The sequence below is a fragment of the Delphinus delphis genome, chromosome 4 (genome assembly GCF_949987515.2).
Source record: "Delphinus delphis chromosome 4, mDelDel1.2, whole genome shotgun sequence".
Classification (NCBI taxonomy): Eukaryota; Metazoa; Chordata; class Mammalia; order Artiodactyla; family Delphinidae; genus Delphinus; species Delphinus delphis.
This window is the reverse complement of record NC_082686.1, coordinates 103,312,628-103,324,836: the sequence shown is the minus strand read 5'-3', so window position 1 is coordinate 103,324,836 and position 12,209 is coordinate 103,312,628. Positions and strand designations below refer to the sequence as shown.

Sequence of the window (12,209 nt, the reverse complement as noted above, 5' to 3'; positions counted from 1 at the left end):
TGCTGTGGCCTCTCCCGTTGCGGAGCACAGGCTCCGGACACGCAGGCTCAGCGGCCATGGCTCATGGGCCCAGCCGCTCCACGGCATGTGGGATCTTCCCGGACCGGGGCACGAACCCGTGTCCCCTGCATTGGCAGGCGGACTCTCAACCACTGCACCACCAGGGAAGCCCACACCTGCATTTTAATTGTCAATCTAGTGTTAAGCTAGTTCTGAAAAAGGTAATGTAACCGAAAGATTTCCAAACTCCAAATTAAAAATCTGCTAGGCCCAGATTAAATTATGGAATGCTGCAGATGAAAAATAAAGATACAATTGGATTACTGAATGGAATAAAAAATTGCTGACATTTCTCTGAACCTTGGAACTACTAAATTTCATTTATTTAAATATTTCCATTATTTTTTCTTAGTGGTGTGAGTTATCTCAAATAGCTTACAAAATTATTCTCTACAAAGCACTTTTGTTTGCTGCTATTCAGAAAGAACAAAAACTGTTCTGCGGTAACTTAACAATATATATATATTTGTTACAAGATTTTATCATGATGGATAACTAATAGTTTTTCCATTAAGACAAAACAGTAAAATATTTTTGTTCCATTAGCACTGCATCTTAAAAATGTTAACATTAAATACAAAGAACCATTATCTTATTTGGTTATTAGATATTGAGTTGGAAAAACCTACAGTTCTGTGTTTTGCCTTTACCCTCACACTACTGCCACACTCATAACACTTCTGACACTTCCGGTCACCAAATGTTTGCGTTTTTTTGCCCCACGCCAAGCAATTCTCCAGGAAGCCTGCTGGGTTTATGATTTAATTGAATTCTGGCACTGTCTACCTGGAGATAGAGCCAGATTCCACAGGTTAAGGGGTTCAATCCCACAAAACTGCTCCCGTCCCACTTCAGATGTCAGTTTCAAGTACTAGGTCCCTAGGTTACCGATGTCTATCTGACTTGGCTACAAATAGGAGGTTCTCACAGCTCCCTCTTTGGGTATTATTAATTTGCAAAAGTGGCTCACAGAACTCAAGGAAACACGTTTACCAGTTTATTAAAGCTATAATAGAGGATATAGGTGAACAGCCAGATGAAGATACATAGGGTGAAACCTGGGAGGGTCCTGAGCACAGGAGCTTCTGTCCCCATGAAGTGGGGTGTGTCAACCTCTGGTATGGTATGTGGATGTTCACCCACCTGGAAGCTTTGTGGACCCTTAACTATTGGGATTTTATGGAGGCTTCCTCACATAGGGATGGTCAATTATTAACTCCATTTCCAGTCCCTCTCCCCTCTCTGGAGGATGGGTGGTGAGTTGAAAATTCCAAAATTCTAATCATGGCTTGGTCTTTCAGATGACCACCATTCATGCAGAAGCCAGCCAGAAGCCTACCCAGAGTCTCCTGAATGGAATGAAAGATGCTTCTAGTGCTCTTACCACTTAGGAATTTACAAGGGTTTTAGAAGCCCTGGGTCAGGGATTGGAGATGAAGACCAAATGTATATTTCTTATTATAAATCACAGATATATTTTAAATCTCTTACTAGAGAGAAAGCCTATGAAGAAAATGCAGAATTTCTTGAGGTTTAAAGGTTGAAGAACCCCCAAAGGCAAAATCCAATCAAGTGGTTTAGCAGCCTAGGAGGAGGTTAAAGACATTTAAATATCTTAAGACCTGAGTCAGAATGGGCTTCTTCTCTTTCTAGGTATTGTACTGATGACAAATTGAAATTATAGTGGAGTGATCACAGTTCAGGTATACAAAAATGGGGTTGGGCGGCCATGGAGGTTCTGGTCTCAGACATGTCCCTGAACCACTGAGAACTGAACATTGTTTAAACTGTACCAGATCCAAGGACACAACCAGCTGTATTCAGAACAATACCTACCAAGTGCAACTTTATGTTCTCAAGGTCTCCCCTTATAACTATGAAACCATTTCAGACCCCAACCATTCCTTACATAACAATCACCCTTACTTCTTGCCAGCTCCAATTATAATTCTTGATAAACAACTCATGTAATTAACTGTTACCTTGTGGTTTTTGCCTTTATACGCCTCTCCCGTTTTGTAGACTGGTAGAAAACAATTCAAGTGCTTCTTGGATCTGTGTCTCATGGGATGCAGTCCTAAGAAACCCCAAATGAACACCTTCTTATTTCAATCAGGTCTCCATTTCATAGGATTGTTGTGAAAATTAAACAGTGAGTGTCAGGTGTCTGGCTTATAGGAGGTAACTTAAACACTTACTCATTTTTCTTTTCTCTAGGAGCTTAAGATCTAGTTGGGATGATAAGCTGTAAACCCCTGAAGAGGTAAAGAAAAATCCAAGATTTAAGCCACAATTCACATGCAGTGAGGTGGCTGGAGAAGATGATTTTTAATGTCATGTCCAGCTCTAAACATCGATTATTCTATGACAGCTGTAACAGAAGTGTCATGGGGCAGTGCATGATGAATTGGCAGTTGGGAGGTGCAGACAGTAAGTGCTATGAGGTCAAAGAAGGGAGCAACTGCCTTGGACTGGGATGGTTTAGGAAGACTATTAAAAAATTCTGAGCTGTCTGAGCTAGAACAAAAGTCCAATTCAATTAGGAGAGTGACTGGCAAGGATCTGTTTATAATACAAATTTAGCCCAAGCTGAGGAGAATAAGAAACATAAAATATTGTAGAGAAAGAAGAAAGAAAAAGGCAGTATCAGCAGTTTGGTTTCTGAAACACACAGAGAATATAAAGCAGCTATCCTGTTTTTCATCCTTATAATAGTCTTATAATAGGTGAAGTGTATCAGCCCTGATGAGAATCTCCTGAGTAAGGAATCTGTTAGAAGTGTGTTTGGTTACAAATAATAGAAAACCTGGCCAATGGTGGCTTACACAAATAAAGTGTTTTGTTTTTTTTTATCCTTCAAGAGAAAGAACTCCAGGGTTGGTGCCACCACATAATAACACAGCCAAGACACAGGCTCTTTCTAGCTCTCTTCTGCCTCACCATAGTCTGCTTGATAGCATTTGCCCTTATTGCTCTTTGCCTTATGGACAGGAGATGGCTGCTGTGCCTCCAGGCATCACATTTGCATTCCAGACGAGAGGCAGACAAAAGGGCAAAGGAGCAAAGAGTGAGGGCAAAATGGCTTCCATTGAGTCTGTGCCTTTTTATTAAGATAGCTAAAGTTTTCTGGAAGATTGCCCAATAGATTTCTCCTTGTAACCTGCTGGCCCAAACTGTGTCTTGTGGTTGTTCCTAGTGGTAAAGAGACTGGGGAGAAGGGGAATATGGTTGGGGTTAAGTCAGCCAACTGATGATGAAGAAAAAAGTGTTGAAGCATTGTGAAAAAAATTACTACAAATTCAATTTTCTTAGTAGTTATCAGGTTATTCAAACTATCTACTTCATTTTGTGTGAGTTGTGGTAGTTTGTGCTTTTTGAGGAATTGGTCTATTACACCTAAGTTTTCAAATTTTTGCGTGGTAATTTTTTCATAGTATTCCCTTATCAATATCCAACTATTTCCCAGATGTCTAACTCTTCAAGATATTCAGAAACATTGTATATGTCATCGATTTTTAGTTTCTTGTAGAGATCTCTCTCAGAGCCATCTGATTGCTCCAATCCAGATGAAGCTCCCTTTGTGTAGCATATAACTATCCCCTTGGGATTTTGCTTAACTTTTCTCCTGTTTCCTGAGTCCTGTATCTTCCTTTTTCTCGGTTTACATCTGTCAGGAACTTCCTCAGAAGGGTGAAACTAAGAATATCTTTATTCAATCCTCACACTTTATTGACAGTTTGGTCTAGGATAGAATTCAAGGTTGGAAATAATTTTTCTTCAAAGTTTTCAAAGTATATCTTTATTACCTTCTTGTTTCTGTTGTTGCTGTTGAGAAGTCTGAAGGTATTCTGATCTTGATCCTCTGTATGTGACCTGTTTTTTTCTACTTGGAAACTTCAAGGATGTTTTCATCACTAGTGTTCTAAGCCTCATGACAATGATCTCTGGTGTGTACCAATTTTTTCCATTTTGATGAGAATACGGTGGATTCTTTCAATCTGTACATTCTTGTCCTTATGTTCTGCAAAAATATTTCTTGTATTATTTCTTCAATAATAATAATTTTTATAATAATTTGGGAAGTTTATTAGGAGGTCATGGTTCAACTAACTGAAAAGTATCCTAAAGTAAATCAGCTACAGAGCCAGACATTTTAGAAAGTGCTTTTTTCTGACATCCAAATTTGCTTACATACACTCCCTGTACATCCTTGGCAACTCCCCTGAAACTCAACTTCAGATGTTATAAAATGCCGACATAGGCAAAGTAAGTTTATTTCTAAACAGTTTTGGCAGGAAAATTCTCCCCATCACCTCCAGACAAGTACAGTTTTGTGTATCTTCCCCATTCTTGCTACAGGAGTGAAATAAAAACCAGAGCACCAAGTATCTTTGAGATCATCTGAGAGGAAGAGGTGAGCAGGCTTTTAGACCAATGAGACACTGACATGGTAGCAAGTACTGAAAAGAAGGATCAGAGCAAAAATGTCAGTTTCATATCCCCCAATTCTTAGTTCATTGGGACCCAGCGCATATAAAGTTTTATTTTTAAAATTTTTATTGGGGTATAGTTGATTTACAGTGTTGTGTTACTTTCTGCTGTACAGCAAAGTGAATCAGTTATACATATGCATATATCAACTCTTATTTAGATTCTTTTCCATATAGGTCATTATAGAGTACTGAACTGTACTGTGCTATACAGTAGTCCTTATTAGTTATCTATTTTATATATAGTAGTTTTATTGTTGAAAGTTATTTTGGTGCATCTAAATTTGTTCATGTTTTTTCCTTTGTTCATGTTCTCTTTTATAATACCTATAAAATTTATTTTTGTAAAATATTTCCTCATCTACTACTATAGTAGTTCTCTCCCATCACTAACATCTAAAGCGAGAAGTCCATGATTACATCTTTGAAAAACTACAGTAGAACATTACAAATTTAATCTCCAATATTTTGCAATTTGCAAAAGTGGGGAAATTTCTCAAGTACTATTATAGTAATTTTATTATTTTATTTTTTCTGTTTTATTTACTGGGATTCTATGTGAGAGTTTATTTGTATTTTTAAAACTTTTTGTTAAGTATAATACACACGCAGACATATGCACGGATGTTATAGGTGAATGAATTTCACAAAATGAAAACTCAAATTTTATTTTGTTTATAATTTCTTTATCTGTAAATTAAGAGTGAAGCAAGATCACAAGTGTGATGTTTCAAATTCTATACATTGGATGTATCAAATACTAACCATTCCTTGCCATTTAACTCAATTGCTGTTAAGGAGCTTCACCTGAGAATAACATAACTGTCCATAACAGCTTTTTATAGTTTACTAAGCACTTCTTTTTGCAGCTTACTAACATTTCTACATACCTTATCTCAATCATTTCTCACAATATTTTATGAGGGACAGATTATCACATAGTTTTAGAAAGAAGGAACCAACAAGGGCCTACTGTATAGCACAGGGAACTATACTCAATATCTTGTAATAACCTATAATGGAAAAGAATCTGAAAAACAATATATATATATATATATGTTTATATATGAATAACTGAATCACTTTGCTGTCCAACTGAAACTAACACAAAATTGTAAATCAACTACAATATATTTCAATAAAAATTAAAAAAAAAAAAAGAAGGAAACTAAGGCTCAGAGAGGTGAAGCAACCCCTTGCGGGCAGAGGGTCTATAAGTCGCAAGTTATGGACATGAAGCAAGGCCCTGAGAGTCCAGGTCTAGTATCAATTCTATAGATAAACTGCTTTTGTGTGGTGCATCCCAGATCCCCTTTCAGAAATGAAGGACTTATTCCTCTGAATGGCTTATTCCTTATTCCTGCTGCTGGCAGAAAGCTCTGAGTCTCACCCACTTCTGGGACTGCCTTGGCTGAAGAAGGAAACCTCACCTGAGGTTACGCCTCCTTCCTTGAGCGGTCACATCCAATGACTCATCAATGAACAATGGCCCAGCCCCCTCAAGAAAACCCTCAAGTCATCTCAGCTTCAGAACTTCTGGCATTATGGTTGCTGAGGCCTCCATCAGACTGCAAGGCACCTCGGCTTCTTTCTCTACCCACTTGTGGTTCCCCTCCTTCCTTTGCACAGGTGTTGATTCTAAATGTACTCCCTAATAAACCTCTCCTGCGCTAATCTCCAACCAATGAGATCTTGATATCCCACACGTGCTACCACATTTGATGGTGTGAAAAAACCACACTCTGCATCTGAAAGTTCTGTGTAGAATTTCAGTGATTAACAGATATGAATGGAGCATTTACTACTTGCTAGGTATTGAAGATATTTAAAATTAATAAAACTCTACTTTTAAAACACTTATTCAGTCTGTCTCCAAGAAAGTTATGTTGTAATCTAAAACAAAACAGATGAAAATCAATATTTATATTTACCTTAATTGGTTGAGAAAGAGATTTTATGGATTCTGATCTAAACTTTTTTTTAATGAGTTTGTGGATGATGAATCTGGTGAAACTGTAACTTCCTAGGAGGTCTGAATTTAAGTTTGTGAAAACAAATGAAAGCTAAGATTCAAATAAGGACAGATATCCTGAATGTAAGGACTATGGTACAAGAGAACACATTTTTTCAAGGTGAGATTTGAGGATTAAATAAAAAGTGCAAAATGAGTTTCTCTCAGGTGTAATTTGCCTATATTATCCCACTGTGAGACCAGTCCTAGCAAGGTCATCCTGGTTTGTGGCAGACGTTTAACAGCAAGCACTTACTTCTCACATCTGGAGATCTTAGTACTGAGGGGTGGGAAGTGGGAGGAGAGATATAGGTACATATTTCATTTATCAAAAGCCTGTGAATCAACTATACTCCAAAAAGAAAAAAAAGCCTGTGGCCTTTCTGCATTAACCAGAGAGGGGTCCATATGGAGGCCTTGTTCTTGGCTCCCCCTTGTAACTTACAGGGAAAATTTCACAATAACCGGAGCCCTTGATGTCCTGCAAATGAAGGAGGAGCGTGTCCTCAAATCCCTCACAGCGGAGCCCACTTAGACGGCACCAACCTGACTTCCAAATGGAACAGGACATCTACAAAAGGAGAAGTGATGGCGTTACCTCATAAATCTGAAGAGAACCCGGGAGAAGCTTCTGCCAGCAGCTCGTGCCATTGTCGACATTGAAAACCCAGCAGACGCCAGTGTCATACCCTCCAGGAATGCGGACCAGCGATCTGTGCTGAAGTTTGCTGCTGCCACGGGAGCCTCTCTATTGCAGGTGCTCCATCCACTCCTGGCAGCTTCATTAACCGGATCCAGGCAGCCTTCCGCTGTGTGTTGTGCGGTTATCAGGGGTGACCACCAGCCTCACAGAGGCGTCTTATGGTCCCTGCGCTGTGTGGACGCTGCCATCCCTTCAGCACGAGGGGAGCTCCCGGCGGGTGTGATGTGGTGGTGCTGGCCTGGGGATTGTGCGCCTGCGCGGCTCCATCTCCGGTGCGCGCTCGTGGGAAGTCAGGTCGTGTCTCTGCTTCTACAGGGATCGTGAAGAGACTGAAAAGGAAGAGCAGGCGGCTGCTGAAAAGGCTGAGACCCCGGAGGAATTTCGGGGTGAATGAGTCGCTCCAGGTCCCGAACTTATTGCTACTCAACCCGAAGTTGCAGACGAGTCTGAAGGCGCAGGTGGCCTCAGCACCTTCTAGCAGCTCCTCCGGAAGGACCGCGGCGCGCAGTCAGCCTCTGAAGGCCGGTCTGCCGCCGCCGCTCAGACCACTAAATGGGGAGAAACAACCAGAGTGGTCTCAAAGCTGCTCTTCCACAGACTCTTTTTTTTTTTTTTTTTTTGCGGTACGCGGGCCTCTCACTGCTGTGGCCTCTTCCTTTGCGGAGCACAGGCTCCGGACGCGCAGGCTCAGCGGCCATGGCTCACGGGCCCAGCCGCTCCGCGGCATGTGGGATCCTCCGGGACCGGGGCACGAACCCGTGTCCCCTGCGTTGGCAGGCGGACTCTCAACCACTGCGTCACCAGGGAAGCCCTTCCACAGACTCTTAAACAGAAGATGGAAATAAGGTCGATGGAAAATAAAGTTTCTTAAAAAAAAAAAAAAAAAAAACGAAAAAAAGCCCACGAATAGGAATAGCTGACCTGAGCCTCAGAAGGCTGGCAGCCTGGTATGGTGGTACATGTACACAGAGTTAGACAGACTGTTGTTCAGGTCCTGGTTCTGCCACTTACTTGCTACAGAACTCTCAGCAAATTACCTAGTTTTTTGGAATATCAGCCTCATCTGTAAAACATAAGCTCCATAAGGGCAGGGACCATGTCTTGTGTTGATCCAGTGCCTAACAAGACTGGCACTGTGGCACTTGCTGCCAAATCAAACAGGGTATGGAAGGGGTGTATTGAGAAAGAAAAAAGGAACAGCCCTTGACATTCTGAAGCTGGTCAGTACTCACAGGTAGGCCAGCAAAGGAAGATTATTTCCTGTAGGACCTGCCAGTTGGTTTGAAAGGCTGTGTTCTCAGGAATGTGACAGGTTACGTCAGGGTCAGATCCTGAAGGGTCCTTTTTCTATGCAGAGAAACTGGAAATAATCCAGAGTGGAGACCATTGAAGGATTAAAAGCAGGGGAGAGTAACAAAATCAAATTTGCATTTTAGAAGGATGGATTGGAGTGTGGAAATAAGAAGGAATGGGAGACTACTTAAGTACCCTACGCAAGAAATGGGAGGCCTTCTTTAATGACCTTCTATAAGACGACCTTGCTTATTTCTTGAAATTTGGGGCGAGAAGACAGAAAAAGAATATGGTTGCACTCTTCAAATATTTGAAATTCTGTCATAAGAAAGTGATTAGACTCTTTCTGAGCTGCTCTAGGATCAAGGTATAAAGTCATAAGGAAATATTAAGTGCACTATGGGGAAACACATTCTAATAATTAGAGTGGTCTGAAAATAACATAGACTTCTTCACAAATAGTTATTTCTTACTTTTCTTTCATCTATTCAACAAATATTCCTTGGAGCAGTTAGGATGTGGCAGGCATTAGGCATATAACGGTGAACAAAATAGACAAAGGCACTGCCCTCGATGGAGGTTACTGTAATTTTTGTCCAATGTGGTACCGTTTATAGATAACTTTTATATAATCATTTAAACAAGAAGCAAGCTCCCAATAGGGGTATCTAAAAAGTGGCTCTGAGTGAACTCTGGCCAAGAAGATCGGGAAGGACGATAACCAAATAGAAGAGTTGTAAAGTCTGTGTGAGTCTCAGGCGCCATAGGACGAGAGAGCCAGAGAGCCCGCTGCCTTCTCTCCCTCATCTTTTCCACCAGCCTGGCCTCCGCCCCGCCCCGCCCCGCCCCGCCCCGCCCCGCCCCGCCCCGCCCTGCCCTCTCCGCCCTGCCCTCTCCGCCCTGCCCTCTCCGCCCTCCGCTCGCCAGCACCCTCCCCTTTCTCGGTCCCCCACACGCCGCTGTGATTCGCGCTGTCGGCCCGCGAGATTTCGAGCTATTCTCTCGCGAGATCTTCAGTGTACTGGAGTCAGCTGTGGTGGCCGCTGACTAGGCGGTAGGAGGTGGTCCTGCTGCGGTTTTTCGGCACATCTGGGTCTGGCCCAGAGGCGGTAAGTAGGTTCTGGGGGCCGAGACCCGGCTTGCAGTCGTGCGGGGCCCCTAAGGAGAGAGGGGGACGGACTCCCTGGGCTCGGGCTTCCTCGGGCCGCGTGCGCGGAGCGTGTGTGCCGCCGGCGGGAGCCCGCGTGAGGTCTCACCCGTGAGGTGCGGGGTCGGAGTGGGGTGGTGGGTGGCCCGCAGGTGCGGTGACACCGCCCGCGGACTCTTACAGTGAGGTTCGAGGCACGCCCGCGGCAGCGGTGAGGGCGTGGGGTGTCCGGTGCGGCCCCGGCCCCCTCTGGCCCCTCCTTGGGTTCGCCGGGGTTGGCGTCCAGGTGCCGCCTGAGGTCAGCGCGCAGTTTAGTGGCTCGAGGGTCTTGCAGACGGGAACCTCCGGAATTCGCTTATTTGTGTTATTAAAGAAATTACTTCTTCCAAAGGTTCCAGGTGGAATTGGTTTTTCTTATTTGCGGCTTTACGAGGCTTGGCTGCCTTATTCAGAGAGGCAAAAGGAAGATGAGTAACAGATGTCTTAAATCTTACTATTCTCTCTCTTTTTAAAATCAGGATATACAGAAAAATGGAGTATATGACAGAACCCGCGAAGCACACACCTGGACACATGTGAGTCGCGTCCCTTTTCCCCCATCCCTCTTAAGTTTAAAAATGTTAAAAGTGACTCTTTGAAACTTACTGTGGGGAAAGCTTTTCTTTGCGGGGTGGGGTCGGGGGGATTCTTTTGTCTTAAGTGGGAAAATGAAAAGCCTTGTTTCCTGAGAAAAACGAGTTCATTTTTCGCTGGGAAGTTTGTGGTAGTAAATACTGGTTTAAGAATGTTAAAATATTCACTGTACATTCTTCTATGTTGGCATCAGCCATTGACTTTTAAATTTAAGGTAATTAAAATGTAATAAAATTATGTATTCATTTGTTCTGTCTAGCAATGTGATTCAGTTATATATATTTTTTATATTCTTTTCCATTATTGTTTATTACAGGTTATTGAATATAGTTACCTGTGCTATACAGTGAGACCTTGTTGTTTATCTCTTTTATATATAGTATTATAGTTTGTATCTGCTACTCCCTGTTTGATAGTTTTTTAATTTAACCTGTGCACTTATGAAATCTAATTTGAAAAACGTATGCTTTGTTTATTTAAGCTTGTGCTGCGATTGCGGTGTCCCGATCAGTCCAAATCCTGCCAATATTTGTGTGGCTTGTCTGCGAAGTAAAGTAGATATCAGCCAAGGCATTCCAAAACAAGTCTCTGTATCTTTCTGCAAACAGTGCCAAAGGTACGGTGTGGTACTATTTTATCCTGCTTAAAGTTGAAATTTGTATGTGGGAGAGCCACCAGGATATACTGACAATATTTTAAGAGTGTTAAGATATTCACTGTACATTCTTCTAGATTGGCATCAGCCATTGGCCATATGTGGCTTTTTAAGTTTAAGGTAATTAAAATGTAATAAAATTAAGTATTCAGTTCTGTCTGCTACCCACATTTCAAGTCCTCAGTAGTCACATGTGCCTGGTGGTTACCATAGTGGACATCAGAGGTTATAGAACTTTCATTTTGGATAACACGGCAATGATTCTTAAACATTTTGTGTTCCCAGTACACCTAGGGTTATGACACTCCCATAATAGTGAATCACTAGACATGATACTCTTTCCATCCTTTAAAAATAACATGCGATAAGATATATGTAATAAAGTGCATGTAATTGAGATTTAAGTTTTATTTATGTTGGCCTAGTTAGAGATTTTAGAATTGGCAATTTTGTAGTGTTCTTTTCTATTTTTCTCTGCTAATTTGGTAAAGTTAGTGCAAAGGTATTTGAATCTGTTCTTTTTCTGTTAAGAGATTAATAGGTTTGATGTATACAATTAATAGATACAAGTTTATGTTTTTAAGGGTGAGAGCAGATTTTAAAGACATATTACTATTAATTACCATGAAGCTTTTGTTTTCCGCTTCAGTCATTTAGAAGCCATGTATGATAAAAAGCACCTTATTTTTTAAGTAATTTAGTGGTGTGTTTTAAATTAAAAATCATGTATTAATGTTCCCATGTAACTAAAATGACTATAGCTGATGGAAAAACAGCTCAGTATATCATATCTAGCATGGTCTGAAATGAAGACTGGATTTTAAGGCAGACTTCTTCTGAAAGTTAATGTTTTATTCCTTTTATGTTTTCTTTAGTCGTTGGCATGAATAGCTTATGTCTAGGAGGCCATTGAGTAATACAAAACTACCCATTGAAACTACCCATAAAATTATATGCCTGTGATTTCCCAAATGGGTTAGGACTCTAGTGGCTCTTAACTTTTTTGGGAGGGAGGGGTTCATGAATCCCTTTAAGAATTTAAAAACTGCATCTTCCCAGAAAAATACATAAAACAAAGACATGAAACTTGTGTACTGTTTCAGGGAGTTTATAGTTTGTAAGCTTGGCAGGTGTGAGGCTTAATCTATAATAAATATTCGCTATTCTTAAGAGCATCGGTGGAAAAAAAACACTGGACAAAGAATCAGGAGACCCAG

The 12,209-nt window shown here is 41.3% G+C and overlaps 1 protein-coding gene across 1 annotated transcript in view; it reads left to right on the top strand.

The window, feature by feature from the left end:
- Positions 1–9,563: 9,563 nt before the first annotated feature.
- The window catches only part of NMD3 (NMD3 ribosome export adaptor), a 39,824-nt gene continuing 37,178 nt past the window's right edge, over positions 9,564–12,209 (top strand). Inside the window, exons 1-3 of the mRNA XM_060011189.1 lie at positions 9,564–9,666; positions 10,223–10,279; positions 10,819–10,953. Of these exons, the coding sequence (XP_059867172.1) occupies positions 10,236–10,279; positions 10,819–10,953 (179 nt within the window). The 5' untranslated portion in view covers positions 9,564–9,666; positions 10,223–10,235. The remainder of the gene's footprint in view (positions 9,667–10,222; positions 10,280–10,818; positions 10,954–12,209) is intronic.